Source organism: Phocoena phocoena, chromosome 7 (genome assembly GCF_963924675.1).
Source record: "Phocoena phocoena chromosome 7, mPhoPho1.1, whole genome shotgun sequence".
Lineage (NCBI taxonomy): Eukaryota > Metazoa > Chordata > Mammalia > Artiodactyla > Phocoenidae > Phocoena > Phocoena phocoena.
The window spans coordinates 85430329-85446112 of NC_089225.1; the positions used below are offsets into that span (position 1 = coordinate 85430329).

The 15784-nt window shown below is 39.0% G+C and overlaps 2 protein-coding genes and 2 non-coding genes across 5 annotated transcripts in view; 3 read left to right on the forward strand and 1 right to left on the reverse strand.

Moving 5' to 3' along the window:
- Positions 1-9910, reverse strand: part of NDUFS1 (NADH:ubiquinone oxidoreductase core subunit S1) — a 30344-nt gene extending 20434 nt beyond the window's left edge. Inside the window, exons 1-8 of one of the 2 annotated variants that reach the window (XM_065880020.1) lie at positions 9781-9910; positions 6234-6298; positions 5617-5708; positions 3468-3575; positions 2697-2773; positions 1962-2043; positions 1751-1881; positions 1111-1296 (exon numbers count right to left, since the gene is read on the reverse strand). In XM_065880020.1, coding sequence (XP_065736092.1) covers positions 1111-1296; positions 1751-1881; positions 1962-2043; positions 2697-2773; positions 3468-3575; positions 5617-5708; positions 6234-6294 — 737 coding nt within the window. In that variant the 5' untranslated portion in view covers positions 6295-6298; positions 9781-9910. Of the gene's footprint in view, positions 1-1110; positions 1297-1750; positions 1882-1961; positions 2044-2696; positions 2774-3467; positions 3576-5616; positions 5709-6233; positions 6299-9780 lie in introns of those variants that run through there. The other variant, XM_065880021.1, reaches the window with a different exon arrangement.
- Positions 9911-10052: 142 nt separating this feature from the next.
- On the forward strand, positions 10053-14159 carry EEF1B2 (eukaryotic translation elongation factor 1 beta 2). The gene is made up of 6 exons (XM_065880325.1): positions 10053-10493; positions 10972-11094; positions 12856-12982; positions 13238-13304; positions 13723-13848; positions 13961-14159. Exons 1-6 carry the CDS (start codon positions 10414-10416, stop codon positions 14113-14115), a joined length of 678 nt encoding a protein of 225 aa, XP_065736397.1. The 5' UTR covers positions 10053-10413; the 3' UTR covers positions 14116-14159.
- LOC136126159 (small nucleolar RNA SNORD51) lies at positions 13099-13177 on the forward strand. The gene has a single exon (XR_010656056.1). It is a non-coding gene; the product is annotated as a small nucleolar RNA SNORD51 (small nucleolar RNA).
- Positions 13460-13592, forward strand: LOC136126162 (small nucleolar RNA SNORA41). Its single transcript, XR_010656058.1, has one exon. It is a non-coding gene; the product is annotated as a small nucleolar RNA SNORA41 (small nucleolar RNA).
- Positions 14160-15784: the final 1625 nt, after the last annotated feature.

Here is a 15784-nt window from a genome sequence, read left to right on the forward strand (position 1 = left end):
GAGATGACAAAAGAATGAATGAATGAACTTGACAACAGATCAACAGAATTCATCCAATCTGAAGAATAAAGAAAAAAAAAGTTTTACGAAAAATGAATAGTGTCTCAAAGACCTGTGACACAACATTAAGTGTAGCATTTGTATGTATTATGGAGAGGAGAAAACACTCTCTATTTAGACATTTCAATTATGTACTGTCTCCTCCCTGCCCCCAGCTCCGTAAACCTTTTGTATACACAAATACATGGTTTAAAGTCTGGAATTTTTTTTTTTTTTTTTAAAGCCTGGAATTTTAAGATACTCCCATATACTCTGGTACTCTGGTAGGAGTTTAAAATCAGAAGGCAATTTGATGATATATTTCTAGAACCTTAAAAGTATACAAATTTATTGCAACGATCTATTTCATTTCCTAATTTAATCAGAAGAATCAGAGATATATAAGAAAAGTTATAAATATGTTTATTTTAGATTTGTAGGACTTCCCTGGTGGTGCAGTGGTTAAGAATCCACCTGCCAATGTAAGGGACACTGGTTCAAGCTCTGGTCCAGGAAGATCCCACATGCCACAGAACAACTAAGCCCATGTGCCACAACTACTGAAGCCCACACGCCTAGAGCCCGTGCTCTGCAACAAGAAAATGAAGAGTAGACCCCACTTGCAGCAACTAGAGAAAGCCCATGCACAGCAACGAAGACCCAACACAGCCATAAGTAAATAAATAGATAGATTTTAAAAAATAGATTTGTAATTATAAAGAATATGAACTAATTAAAGTATAATATGTATACGTGGTTGAAAATTTAATGTGCAATGAGAGGAAACTATAAATTTTTTAAAATCAAGACAATCTTATTCCTTGGAAGAACAAGTGAATAAAATAATTTTGTGATTAAGTACTTTGGAATTAATTTCCAAGAAAACTACAATTAATTTGCACAGTTTCATCCTATCCTTCAGTTTAACAACTTATCTTCTGTTAAAAGGGTTTTACTTAAAGCAAATAAATAAAAACTTGGACCAGAACAATTAGAACTCATGAAGAAAATGAATCTTAAATTTTTTTGAATAGTACTGAATTAAAGGACAAAAAATACCATGATGAATACCTTGTTTCCCAAGGCCGAGCAGTAAAGGCATAGGGCTTAGAGGTCAGGGCACCTACAGGGCAGATGTCAATGATATTCCCAGAAAGTTCAGACATGAACATCTTTTCAATGTATGTGCCAACTTGCATATCATTTCCTCTGCCTGTTGTTCCCAGATCATCTACTCCTGCAATCTCACTTGCAAATCTGCAAGATAAAAATGTACCATCAAATGGTCAAACGCAGCAAACTTACCTCATTTCCTATTCATTATCACAAAGGTAATGATTTTGAAAACACTAGAAAGATAGATTTTCAATGGAAAATGTAGTCCCTGAATAAAAATAATAAATGTTTCCATTTAATTTGAGGTGTAACACACGTACAGAAAATTGCACAAATCATGTGCACAGCTCAGCAAGTTATCACAAAGTTAATGCTTGTAGATTTTGATTTTGAAATCCAAGTGAAGTTGATATTAACTAAAAGTAAAAACTTATTCATTTTACTGGCTTATGTAAAAAACACTGAATACAACATCCCTCTTCTTTCACCAAATAAAAGTTGATATCCGTTCCAGTGGTGTTATTCCACCAAATTTTGTGAATATTAAATAAGTATACAAATGATATTGCAGAAGAGAGAAGGAGAAAAAGATTACCTGATGCACCGAGTACACTGTATACATCTAGTCATAATGGTTTTTACCAATGGCCCAATGTTCTTGTCCTCCACAGCACGTTTCCCCTCTAAAAACCGGCTCCTATCACTTCCAAACATCATGGACTGGTCCTTAAGTAGATTATGAAAGAGTTAACCAAATTTTGCTAACAAAATTAAAACAAAAAGATTTAAGGAATTAGACTACATACCTGCAGATCACATTCACCTCCCTGGTCACAAATAGGACAATCCAGTGGGTGATTTGCTAGTAGGAACTCCATCACACCTTCCCTGTAAAGAAAATTGTAATATATATAATTACATAAATTGCTGACATTCAAAATGGTTTACATATAGCCTATTTAAATAACTGTCACAGATGTATACTCTCATATAGTTAACATGGATTTTACATTTACTATAAGAAACGCCAATGTAACTATCATAAGAGTAGTATTAAATACATAATCTAAAAAATGTTTATAGGAATCCAGAATAAAACATCATTAGAGAACCTAAAAATTGAGTTTTAACAATACAGAAATACCAAAAGTTGCTGAATGGTCTTCAGAAAACACTGGCATTAATTCAAAAAAAACATGAATGTAAAGCAAAAACAAACACAATCAGTGCCAGGACAGTACAGTACAATATCACTGCAATAATCTCAGTTCAATAAGCCCCAAACAAACTCACTGTTACCACAAGATGAGCAAGGTTCTAAACAAGGGATTTTAATGCTGATTCTGCTGTAGGCTCAGAACCATAAACACCTGACTTCACCTCCTCTATGTGTACTCACTTCCAACTGCTCCTAGAAGCCAAGCACGCCAACTTCTTCAGAGCTTGATACTGAATTTCTTGTCTATGGGAAGGTCTACATACTGAAATGTGCAATTTTCTGCTCTAATAAAAGTCACTATGCCGAGTTAACAATAAAGTACCTGGCTTTCTTAGTTTTCTCTGAGTTTGTCAGGATATTCCAACCTTTCATTACTGGCATGGCACAAGCAGCTACAACCTGGAATTTCAATGCAAAAATCTCTAAGTATTTGTATTTATTTGTAATTATAAGTTAACCCAATATATAAAAATATTAAATTAACATTTGAAAACCAGGAAAGAACAGAGTATTTTTGAAGACTGAGTTTAGTTTTCATATTTATAATATGATAATCTGGCACGATACATTTCTCTTAGAAACAAGACATCTTAATTTTATTCTAATAATTAATGAGATTTTTTATAAGAGGCTCTGAAATAGAACATCAAATAACTGTGTTTTGATTAGCAGGCAGTACTGAATTAAAATTGCACAAGCCAAAACGAAATTAAACTGAAAGTGAACCTCTTCACTGCAACCCTTTTCTCTAGTGCAAATGGCACAGCATAAACACTTCTCATGTGCTGCCTGGCAGCTCCATATCCTACTTGTGTGTCACACACCATTTGGAAATAGTGACTGCTCTAAAAAGACCCCTTTAATTTCTAAATGTTACCATTATATGCCACTTGCATTTATATAAAGCACTTTCTTCAATGGGTTTCCAGTTTTGAAGTGAAGAGAATCAATCACACAAAAAATAAATTTATAGATAGAAGTAAACAGAACCAGATTCTCCACTACAACAATACTGATTCTAAATAAAGTCTGCTGCAAGATTTAAAGTTTTCTACCTTCTACAGTATGGTGTGGAATTTTAGGTATCAAGTACCTTAGGAGCTTTCTCAATTTCAACAAGGCACATCCTGCAGTTTCCAGCAACAGACAACCTTTCATGATAACAGAATCGAGGGATCTGCATGCCAACCTTCTCACAAGCCTAGAAGACAAAGTAAAAAATGTTTGCACTAGAATAACCTGACCTCATCCTTGTCTTGTCTAAAACACAGTAAAAACAAACAAAAAACAAACAAAAAAACATGAGGCCATCCCCTACCTATATTATTACTCCTACCTACAAATATCTGTAACTTGATCCTCAAAGAGATTTCCCTCCTTTTCTTTCCTCTTGATTCCAACCCCTGTCTGCTCTGAAGCTACCTCTTTAAAGATCCTCACCGTGTCTATACCTTATGTGGAAGAAACTGGATAAAGAAGCATATTCAGACTGTGCTAAAGGCTTGACTCCCCATTTCTATTCTGAACCATTGTCTACAAAGACTCCTCCTTCAAATTCTGTCCCAGTGGTTTCATACCTTGACTTCCTCATTGACTAGCCCTCCTCCTTTAGATTAGACTCCACTTTACACCTTCCAGCTGACTATAATCTGGTTCTATCTTTGGCTCCAAATACCCCACCCAGGACTCTCACTCCCTTCCCAGTTCCCATTTGCTTAGTGAAGGATATTAGTTCCCTCTACCAATTATCCCTGCTCCTTCTCTGAGCCTACAAATGTACTCAAACTTCCTCTAGAATTAGTTCTTCCATCCTTAGCCCTCACTCTAAAGCAATCTCATCGATTTTCAATATTTTAATTACTTAGCAAAAACGTATGGAGTCTTCCTGTGTGCTAGATGCAGTGGGTCAACTGTCCCAGCCTTCACACTAGCTCATTTACATATGATTACATTCAAAACTTCATCTGTGGCCCTGATGGTCTGCAGCCCTGATAGTCCTCCACTTGTTTAGATGTAAGTAGGCATCCACATGTGTACATTCTACAGACAGTTAAAATTCAATCTATTTTTGTCCCCTACTATACATCCCCAAATAAGCTAACAAAGGCAGAAATCACAAAAACTCCTCTGCTCTTCATCATTCCTAAAGGCCTGTCTATCTACATCTCACTCTCCCCTGAATATATCCTCGTTTTCATTCCCATTGCCACTATTTTGGGCCTTTCCACTTCCTGCTACACTAATGCAAGATATACTCTTTCTGTGTCTCATTCCAGTCTTATTATTCTCCAAACCACCATCCTCTACAGTCACTGTCATACTGCTTAGTAGCCATGAATATTCTTGATGGTCCAAACTATAAGCTCTTCAACATTGCATAGATTGTCTTTAATGACCAGACCTTCTCTACCAGAATAATCTGATTTCCTGTTATCTCCTCTTCTACACATACCTTATGTTCCATCAATACCAAACTACCTGAAGCTTCCTTGTCCACATATAAAAACCTACTCATCCTTTAAAATCTTCTCAGAGGTCACCTGAGATATTCCTGACATCTCTTTCTACCTATACATGCCAAAATACTCTCCACTGTACATAATTTTGTTATATATTTATGTTTACATGTGTATGCCTGACAGTCTAGAAATTACTGTTAAAATGAATAAAGAGCATTTAGCTCTGCAATAATTTACGATGGAATGAAGCACTTCTTCTCCATGACCAACTCTGTTAGTTCTGGAGGAATCTGGAGAAGTTAAATATTTAGGGCATAAATTCGAAAACCTACTACCCTCCATTTATCTGCTTTGTAGGACACATTCCTAGAAATATTATTAAAAATAGAAAGGTTACATAAAAGTGAAAAGCATCAAGCAGGCTCACAACAAAGGTCACCTTTTCCCCAAACTTACCTATATTAACTAATAATTTATTTTAGGTAACTTAAAACTTCTAAACGGGAATTTATTTGAAGGCAGAATTGAAACAAAAGAACTGCCACAGTTCACTTAGAAAGTCAGAAACTGATAAACGATAGCTCACTCACTCTGAAATGCCAAGATTTCAGATCAAACTTATTTTCATATAATTTTACTATCTATATATAGCTCTTTAATGAGCATTTGTCAAGGAATCTTGAAAATTTTAGAAGCAAATGAAAAGTATAAAGAAAATAAATTATTTTTGTTGTTTTTAAATCAGAACATACACAAAAATAAAGAATTAAAATGAATGCCTACTTGGAGGATGGTAGTTCCTGGTTCCACCATGACAGACTGACCATCAACAAATACTTCAATCAAGTTGCTTGCTGCTGTGGCAGTTGTCCGAACTGACCATCAAAAATATTGAGGTGAAAATGAAATTAACAGAGTTTAAGTTATTACAGCAGAGGATAATGGATTAATTAACCTTCACATCTAAATTTTTTCCTCATTTTGTACTATCCCCTTCTACTTCTCTAGATGCAAACTTCTAAATTACTGACTTAGAGGAAAGCTTTTCCAGTCCTGAATACCAAACAGAATATGGCTGTCTACTTTTAACAGCAGTTTAAGTTGTAACTTTTAATACCACTGAAAATATGTTCCTGGGAAGACTACTTCTCAAAAGCAGAATGACTGCTTTTTCCATTTTGGCACTGATGGGCAATTCCTACTACTTTCTATTCCACGATAATTTCTATAAAATGTTTAAAGTTGTATTTTGAAAATTATTCTATTCAACTTGGGTCACTGTTTCCATTTTTATTTAAAATATATTATGGGTCTTTCAGGAAACATTCCATAAACCTATGAATTTACAAAGACAGAAAGTCTAGCACCCACAAACGCAAATTCAAAAAAAAGACACTCACCACATCCTTTAGGAGACTTAGAAAGGCTCACTAAGGCCCTTCTTACAGGTATCCTTAACATATTGCTAAGAATAAAACAAAGAAGAGTTATATTATCATAGGAAAAACAATGCCAATCACAAACTTTTTGGTAATATTTTATGGTTTTAAAGCACTTCATATATATATACATTATTTCATTGAACATTTCACAAGTCCTGATATTTTTCCTGAAATTCTAGAGATGAGAATACTCCATCTCAGATAGATTAACTGATTTGTACATCATTAAGAAGCTGAGAAGGAGCGGCTAGCACATAAATTTGAATCTTCTAATTCTATATAAAGGGCAGTTTTGCTGTTTTTAATTATAAACAAATGATCAAACTTAATATACTACTATATAGTAAACTAAATTTCAAGAATTAACAGTGAGTTTATCATTAATTGCTATGTAAAATAAAGCCTACCTTTCTGCCTTCATTTCCTGCTAAAATGCATTCTAACATTCTACGCTCTGAGCAGTTATCTACTAAATGCTTCTGAGATATTCTGAGCTGGCTCACAAGCCCAAGCCTTTAAAAACTCTGAAGTGCTATTTTCTGTGTCCAGTAGTACATTTATCTTACAGATTTGCAATTATCTGTTTATGTGCCTGTTCTACACCCCCTGTATTATGAACTTCTTTAATCTTTCTATCCTCAGTACCTACCCCCAAGGCTGCCACACAGTAACCTCTAAAACAGTGGTTCTCTGTAAGAGATAATTTTGCTTCCCAGGGAACATTTAGCAATGTCTGGACAAACTGTTGTCGTGACTAGGAGAAAGCTATTGGCATCAAGTGGGTTGAAGTCAGCGTGCTACTAAAGATCCTACAAGGCTCAGGACAATCTCCTTAATAAAGAATTATCTAAAGTGTCAACAGATCTGCAGTTGAGAAGCCCTCTCTAAAGGATTTGCTGAATTACTGAAATAAACGGAAGTAGATTATATAAATTAACACCAATTAAAGGTATACATAAGCAAAAAGAGAGAAAAGTTTTCTGATCTTTTGGAGTTTTTTGTCCATCCACTTGATCATATCGGCGAAGCGCTGAACTTTCTGTCTACTCACTTGATTATATGGGATAAGCATCTAATTTTTCATTTGGAACTCTTAAAAATACAACAAATTATGTGATCAGAATGCATTGCATACAGAATTTCAAAGTTTATAGTAGAAAACAGTATATATACATAAGTTTTAAGCATGTTTCACAGAAATTTCATTAATTCAGACATCAATAACTCAAACAATTCATTAATTCAGAATTTGTGATACTGAATCTGCAGACATCTGTCACCTACTAGTGAGTGACTTTTTGGTAAATCACAGTTTCTGTTTCTTTATCTATAAAAGAAAACAATACCTCTTAGGCTATGTGTTACTAGTAGGAGCTCAATAAATGTCAGTTATATCTGAATTCAATTTAGATGGTACTAGCCACTGAAAATCAGTTTTAAAGGGCTCTTCCTTTGTGCTCCTTCTTACCAGCACACACTGTGTATGTGTATATATATATATATATATCTCTTTATTATTCCACCTTCTAAACTGTAAGTTAGCAATCAATTTCAGTATCTCTAGTCTGTAAGCTCCTTGACAAGGAATGGTGCACTTTGGTCACTTCCCTTTTCTGAAGACCTAGCACAGTGCCCCTAAGAAAATGAACCATCAAACAGAGTTGACCCTTAAACAATATGGGTTTAAACTGCACAGGTCCACTTACAGGCGAATTTTTTTCAATAGTAAATACTACAGTACTACAAGATGTGAGATTGGTTGAATCCTCAGATGCAGAACCATGGATATAGAAGGCCAACTGTAAGTTATATACAGATTTTCGACTGCACAAAGGGTTGGAACCCTTAATCCTCTCATTGCTCAAGGGTCAACTGCAGTCTTACCACCAAGTTCCAGAATGAGTAGCATCTGTCCTATTAAAATCTATTCATATAAAGGTAAAACTGAACTTGCTAAGTTAAAGACAGATCAAAATCAACAATATTTCATACAACAATGTAAAAACTTTAATGTTACATTTGTCTCCAATACAATATGAAAGTGGTGCCCACTTTAGCTAGGAAATCCACCAGGACTAGGCTGTCTGTTGAAAACCCAGCGTCAAGTGGAAGACTGCATAGCCCCAACATAAGAAATACAGATTTGCAAAACTTTGATAAGCACTTTACACTTATTTGGCTACCATGTAAGAACAGAAATAATCATCTCTAAGATGGGAAAATGCTAATGAATAATCATTTCTAAAACTAGACTGGATACTTTTTGGTGCAGGGACAATACTACTCCACATTCTCCACCAGGTATCCCGCATCCATCCACTTCTCTCTCTAGGTACTGTCTATTCCAAGCCACCATCATCTCTTGCTTGGACTGTTACAGTAGCCCCCTAACAGGTCTCCTGGCTTCCACACTGCTCCCACAGCCTCTCCCATCTTCCCAGGGGCTGTGACCTCAGACGGAAATGCTCTTCCCTCAGATCTTTCTGGCCCCTCCTCATCCTCCAAATTTTGGCTTAAAAGGCATTTTCTCAGGGAGATTTTCCTTGACCAGCCTAACTAAAATATCCTAACTACTCCCCAGTCACATCACCCATTTAATTCTTCCTTGTGGACCCACTTCTAGCTTATAATAGGTATTCAACAACTATTTGTTAAATGAATTCTATCTCTACTCTCTGGCCATCACTTCCACTTTCCTGGTATTAAAGAGTGCAGGTGCTACGGCAGCCTTACAACACCCTGCTTAAAGATGCACACACAATTCAGTGGAAAAAAAGGACGTTCCGCAAAAAACCAACTTGATGTTTATTCATCAGAAACAGTTTACATTTTCTATACCCTCAATTCGTTTTTGAGCAGAGCTGTGTCTGATCCACGTTTTTACAGTACAAGTACATGCATTGGATTCCCAAAATTTTTAAACAACGTAGCTTTGTTATTTGCAGTGCGACCTTGAGCCAACTTTTCAAATGTCTTTTTTCCTCAGTTGCCCCACCAATGAACAGGATAAGAAGTATTAGCCAACGCAATCTATGGACGAAACCAAAAAACAAAACAACAGAGGCATGGACGGTTGCTAAGGCAACAGCAGCCAAACAAGGATGCACTATACCAGCTATGTAGTAATTGGGGGAAAAAGCTCAGTCTTTAGGCCTAAGTCACTTGACAGGTCCTCTCCCGGGAAACAAAACGGCCTCCTCTCCAGGAAGGGGACTGTCCTGCATTCCCCGGCAGAGGGAAGGTCACCCACAAGGCTGCACTCGGGCCAGTGCTCCCCAGGGCCTCGTGATTTCCTCCTCCTCTCTGCGCACCGTCAGAGCAGAGACGTTGGCTAACAGTCCTCACCTGCCAGCTCTCGGGGGTTCCCGAGGAGGCGGGGTGGGACGCGGCGCCCATTCAAGGACAAGAGGAGAAGGAGTCGGTTGGGCCAAAGAAAACAGTCTCGTCAATAAACACACTCCGGGGACCAAGGCACCTCAGCCTTCTCACCCAAACACAACCTCACCTTCTCCCTGGAGCCGCCGAGGCTGCCCTGCAGAATTGTCTACAACCCGCCGACTCCTTCAGAGGCCGGGTTTCTGATTCAATATGGCGGCCTCGGGTATCTCAGTCAGCCGGGCCTGGAAGAACGGAAAGTCGGGAGGGACTAGAAACCACAATTCGACAATTTCCCGTTTAGATTGAGCTCGGCAACTTCCGTCAGCTTGACAGAGGGCGGGGTGGAGGACGTAGCAGCCGGGAGGAAGCGGGGGCGGGAAGTTCCGCCGGAAGTATCGTGGCGGCCGAGGCCGAGCGTCTTCCGTCATTTCCGGCGCTTCAACGGGCGGTTCCGGTAGTCTTTGCAAACCTTTGAGGTAGTAATTTAAGCAATGCCGATTTATTAATTGATTGGCAAACACAAAGAAAGCTCGGCGGATAATTTGTGGGCCGTTAATTAAGAGCCCTTGATTTTTACGTTGAGAAATCTTAACGTACTTTACTTTTAACCTGCGGTTGGGGGCATCGGAGAGAAACGCCTCCGTCTCTATATAAGGCATTTCCGGCCTCGTTGCGGCCTTTTTTCCTGTTAGCGCACGGCAGCGACCGTCTGCGCTCCTCTTTTCCTCCGCTGCTGCCCAGTTCCCTATCAGCCGTCGCCATGGGTTTTGGAGACCTGAAAAGCCCCGCCGGCCTCCAGGTGCTCAACGACTACTTGGCGGACAAGAGCTACATCGAAGGGTGAGTTGACGGGCCGGGGTCTGGGCAGGGCCGGGAGCAGTGGTGCCACGTGGCGCGGCCTCGGCTGCGGCTGGAGGAAAGGAAGCCCGACCCCAGGGCTCTCCCGCGGGAGGGGACTGCGAGGGGAGAAGGGTTAAAAATGTGCTTTGTTTCGGCTTACTTGACTCCACCAGGTTTTTCTGCGTCTTTGCTCAGTTAACAAATGTAAACCTGTAGGTCCACGTTAGCGATTGCAATTTCTGAGGTCTAAGTGGTAGTTGTGTCTCAGGATAGCTCGGAGAACCAAATAAATGATCCCTGATCCTAAGGAATTTATTTTTTACGGAAAACTAAAGCTGCTTAGGTAGCCCGGTAACAAGAGGGCGAATTGCCACTAATTAATTTGACGGTTGTAGCTAGCTAGCGTTTGTCGTTCGTTGGCTGGTGTTTGTGGTTTTTCTTTTAAAGGTGTGTGCAATTATTTTTGCATCGTTGTCAGGTATGTTCCGTCACAAGCAGATGTGGCAGTATTTGAAGCAGTCTCCGGCCCACCACCTGCCGACTTGTGTCATGCCCTACGTTGGTATAATCACATCAAATCTTACGAAAAAGAAAAGGCCAGGTAAAAGTATCTTTGTGTTTATCTGAAGAGTAGAATGCTTTCTAAGCTTAAACTCAGGGTTTTCACGTGACAAGTTAGGGTTCAGTCTACTTTAGTTTTGTGGGGATATGGTAAGCTAAATTTCTCTGTGACTTTAGAAGGCCAAGAGGCTGAAATCCTCCATTTTTTCATGTAGAACATGTAACAGGTAGAACATGACAATTTTGAAGAAAAAATTAGTCAATCTAAGAAATAGAAAATTTTATGGAAGCCACACTGAGGATTATAACCTCTGAAAAGCCCATCAGAAACCTCTGAAAACTGTTCTGTGCATATAAGTGTTTTTTTAAAAAATTTATTTATTTACTTGTGGCTGTGTTGGGGTCTTTGTTGCAGTGCGCAGCCTTCTCATCGTCGTGGCTTCTCTTGTTGCAGAGCACAGACTCTAGGCGCATGGGCTTCAGTAGTTGTGGCTCGCGGGCTCAGTAGTTGTGGCCTGTGTGGCTTCAGTAGTTGTGGCACATGGGCTTAGTTGCTCCGCGGCATGTGGGATCTTCCCAGACCAGGGCTCGAACCCGTGTCTCCTGCATTTACAGGCAGATTCTTAACCACTGCACCACCAGGGAAGTCTCCATCCATATAAGTTTTCGTTTTGTTTTTGTTTTGTTTTGGGTTTTTGTGTTGTGTTTTGTTTTTTTTAACATCTTTATTGGAGTATAATTGCCTTACAGTGGTGTGTTAGTTTTTGCTTTATAACAAAGTGAATCAGTTATACATATACATATGTCCCCATATCTCTTCCCTCTTGCGTCTCCCTCCCTCCTACCCTCTCTATCCCACCCCTCTAGGTGGTCATAAAGCACCGAGCTGATCTCCCTGTGCTATGCGGCTGCTTCCCACTAGCTATCTATTTTACATTGGTAGTGTATACATGTCCATGCCACTCTCTCACTTCACATATAAGTTTTTGAGACAAGGTTGCACATTAAATAATGTATTATTGACAGTTTGTACAATCCAGATCTACAGGTGCAAAGCGAGTAGTGGGTCATGGGTCATCATGGCCCAAGATTCAAGATTCAGAAGGGATGTATCTCTAATGTATTATTGACAGTTTGTACAATCCAGATCTACAGGTGCAAAGCGAGTAGTGGGTCATGGGTCATCATGGCCCAAGATTCAAGATTCAGAAGGGATGTATCTATCTCCTCAGGAGGGCTGGTTAATGCAGGTGCACGATACACAGTATAGAGGAGGGAGGTGGCCCAAACAGGCAAAGAAAATTTTTATGTTTAAATTTTTCTTGTCTTGCCACAAAATATGAATTTTAGTTCATCAACAACAGCAATTCAGCTTTTCCCCACACTGGCCTGCCAGTGTGCCTGACCCTGGCCTGGGGGACCCACCTCAGGGGTGAGGGGTGGCTCATTCTTTCAGTCCTTTGCCATTCTTCTGAAACTGCTAACAAGGATGGAAGTTTGGGCAGGTGGACTACAGTTCACTAAGAATGGAACTGAGCGTGCTTAATGAAATCTCAAACAGAAATACTCATTCTGAAAGTAAATCTCTGTGCATATTGAATATAGTGTTTCACATGCTACTGATGTTTGTTGGGTGAGGAGCTAAACATATAAAAGCATTTACCTGGGAATGTTGAAGGGTAAATTCTTGGTACAAAAGGGGTCTATTGATAACTTGTAATGAAAACAAGTTCTCATGTATTGTTTGAAAAGGGACATCATACCGACCTAATAGTAGCTAGCTGATTAAATTTTTTTCAAGCCTGCCAGGAGTGAAGAAAGCTTTGGGCAGGTATGGCCCTGCTAATGTGGAAGACACCACAGAAAGTGGAGCTACAGATAGTAAAGATGATGATGACATTGATCTCTTTGGATCTGATGAGGAGGAGGTATGGCATAAGTTGACATTTGTGCGTATCATTGTGCTCAAGCACAGGCTCTGTAGCCAAAGTGCCTGGGTTTGAATCCTGGCTTCACTTTATTACCTGCCTTTTAAAAATTCTCACTGGCTACATGATGAATAAAATCAAATCGCCATCTTTCGGCTGAGCTCATGGTGGATTTGCTTTTTTCTGATAAAGCTGGTCTGCTTTAAGCTGAGGGACAACCAGCTTTGTGAAGTATATTAAATTTTTTCTTTACAGGAAAGTGAAGAAGCCAAGAGGCTAAGAGAAGAACGCCTTGCACAGTATGAGTCAAAGAAAGCCAAAAGTAGGTCATTTTATAATTTGTGTTTAACTTAATTGTTTTCATAATAATTTGAATAATCTTTTTCAAAGACTGATCCCCATAGTAATTTCCTTTCCTCCCCATTCGTTGAATATGTCAGTATTTCAAAATCTTCTGTTGAAGTGGAGCTTCAAAACTTCCACAGCTACTGGTCTGCAGCTGTTTTTATGGTAGCAGTTGTGGCATTCCTCTGTGGGAAAGAAACTGTTACACAACTAAACACCTCTTTCTCAGCAAAATAGAAAGTGGGCATATGTGTGACAAACACAAGGTGTATTTTCTATAGTTTTATATGGCTAAGGAGATGATCCATTTAGAAACAAATTAAGATTTGTTAAGTGTCTTGAAGTAGGGCAAAAATAATTATTTGAATAATGCTGTTTCTTGTACTCTTTTTTAGAACCAGCACTTGTTGCCAAGTCTTCCATCTTATTAGACGTGAAACCTTGGGATGATGAGACAGATATGGCAAAACTAGAGGAGTGCGTCAGAAGCATTCAAGCAGACGGCTTAGTCTGGGGCTCTTGTGAGTTTAGTCTTTGCCTTTTGACACTGGCATCTGGAGTTTGCATACAGTTTAAACCTTTGTCAATCAACAGGACTTATCTAACTAAGATTTTTCTTGATGCTCTTTTCAGCTAAACTAGTTCCGGTGGGGTATGGAATTAAAAAACTTCAAATACAGTGTGTAGTTGAAGACGATAAAGTTGGAACGGATATGCTGGAGGAGCAGATCACTGCTTTTGACGAGTATGTGCAGTCTATGGACGTGGCTGCGTTCAACAAGATCTAAAATCCATCGTGGATCAGTGCTCTTAAATAAAAGCTTGAAAGACACCCTTGGCTCTTGACTCCTAAATAAGAGGATGGTATTTATTTATATTCCTTCCATTTTGAAGGAAGAAATTTAATGGATAGATAATTCATAAATAATATAAATTTGGGTCCGCATTGTCGTTCGACGTTTAGCCCAAAAAAGGAGGGAACTACCTGTTATAAATACTGTGACTATGCATAGATGTAGAGTAGACTTTATAAACAAATTAACAGAAGTGGACTCAGTACAACTTCTTTACCCATTAGTGATGTCCTCAGTATGCGATGATATGACTTTTACTGCAGTATTTCAAGTGTTTATATTTGCCATGTTTTTTAAAAGAAATCGCGGAGGTAAACTTGACTGAAAATTTTGTAGTAAGAGGTTTTTTTGTTTGTTTGTTTGTTTTTTGACCACGTCACGCGGCTTGGGGGACCTTAGTTCTCGGACCAGGGATTGAACCCCGGGCCCAAGGCAGTGAAAGCAGCCAGTCCTAACCACTGGACCACCAGGGAACTCCCAAGAGTTTTGATTTTAGATAATTAGTCCCATATATAATGGTTCAAGACCTTGCCCTTTGCAAGGGGTTACAAAGTTACTTAATATCTGAGCTGGCTTTCCTCGATGTGAATGTTGGGAGTACCTTAAAGAATCGAGAAATGAGTCAAAAACAGGGAAGTGCTCATCAGGTCAATACACAGCAAATAATGTCATTTACCAGGTCATGAAACATTTGGAGATAAAGGAATTAAATGCCAGGACTAATTCATAGTTAGTAACCAGTGACTTACAGTGGCTGACAAAGTAATTTGTTGTGACCTAGCATCTTCAAGTTAGGGGTTACTTGTGACTAAAAAAAAAAAATCACACATTTACAAATCCCACCTAAAATTAATGTTATGAGTTGGCATGTGCGATTTACTAAAGGACACCTAACCCAGGGGAGGGGGGGAGGATTCCCAGAGTTTGTCGAGGCAGATGTTGCAAATTTAAGGGATGCCTCTTGTACTGTTCAGGGAGAAGTTGTGTTGAGCATGTGATTTTGAGTAGTAGTGTGTCCTGGGAGGGAGGCCATATGGGTGACTGATCCCTTGGGTGCGGTTCGTAAGCCTGGCTTGGTTGTGGAGGTGGGACATCTTACCTGGGACTGTAAGTCTGATTGAGCCTGTTGGGATGTGGAGACTTCAGTACTACGGTGGTGCTGCAGGTGTGTGTACTCAGAGGATGGTGTTACTGTAGTCAGGTGAGACTCCAGTATTGGAAACCTCTGCATCTTAACAATTAATTTGGGATGTATCGAATATTTGAGTATATATTTTTTACAGTAGTAGTGTTCACAAAAGTAGAGCTTGGGAATTGTAGACCTCTAAAAATCCTTTTGTAGTCTCTGTAGGCCAAGGAAATTGAATGAGGTCCAGGTTTTCCTAGCTGAAACAGACGATGCTGTTTTCTTCCCTCCCAATCTGATTTTCTTTGTATGTGGCCAACCAACTTGAATGTGGGACATTGTTTAAATTCTAAAGAAAATGTACTCAATCGGACATATATGTACTGATGAATAAAATCACCTTCAACATTTAGTCCAACAGACTCAGTCTAAAATCACTGGGGAAATTTTCAGGTTTTCAGTATTGTGAGAGCCAGC

Excerpts from the sequence above, each read along its gene's own strand:
- EEF1B2 (XM_065880325.1), top strand. The coding sequence starts at position 10,414 with ATGGGTTTTGGAGACCTGAAAAGCCCCGCCGGCCTCCAGGTGCTCAAC. Across the intron at positions 10,494-10,971 it reads GACAAGAGCTACATCGAAGG|GTATGTTCCGTCACAAGCAG; the intron begins GTGAGTTGACGG and ends CATCGTTGTCAG. Across the intron at positions 12,983-13,237 it reads TTGGATCTGATGAGGAGGAG|GAAAGTGAAGAAGCCAAGAG; the intron begins GTATGGCATAAG and ends TTTTCTTTACAG.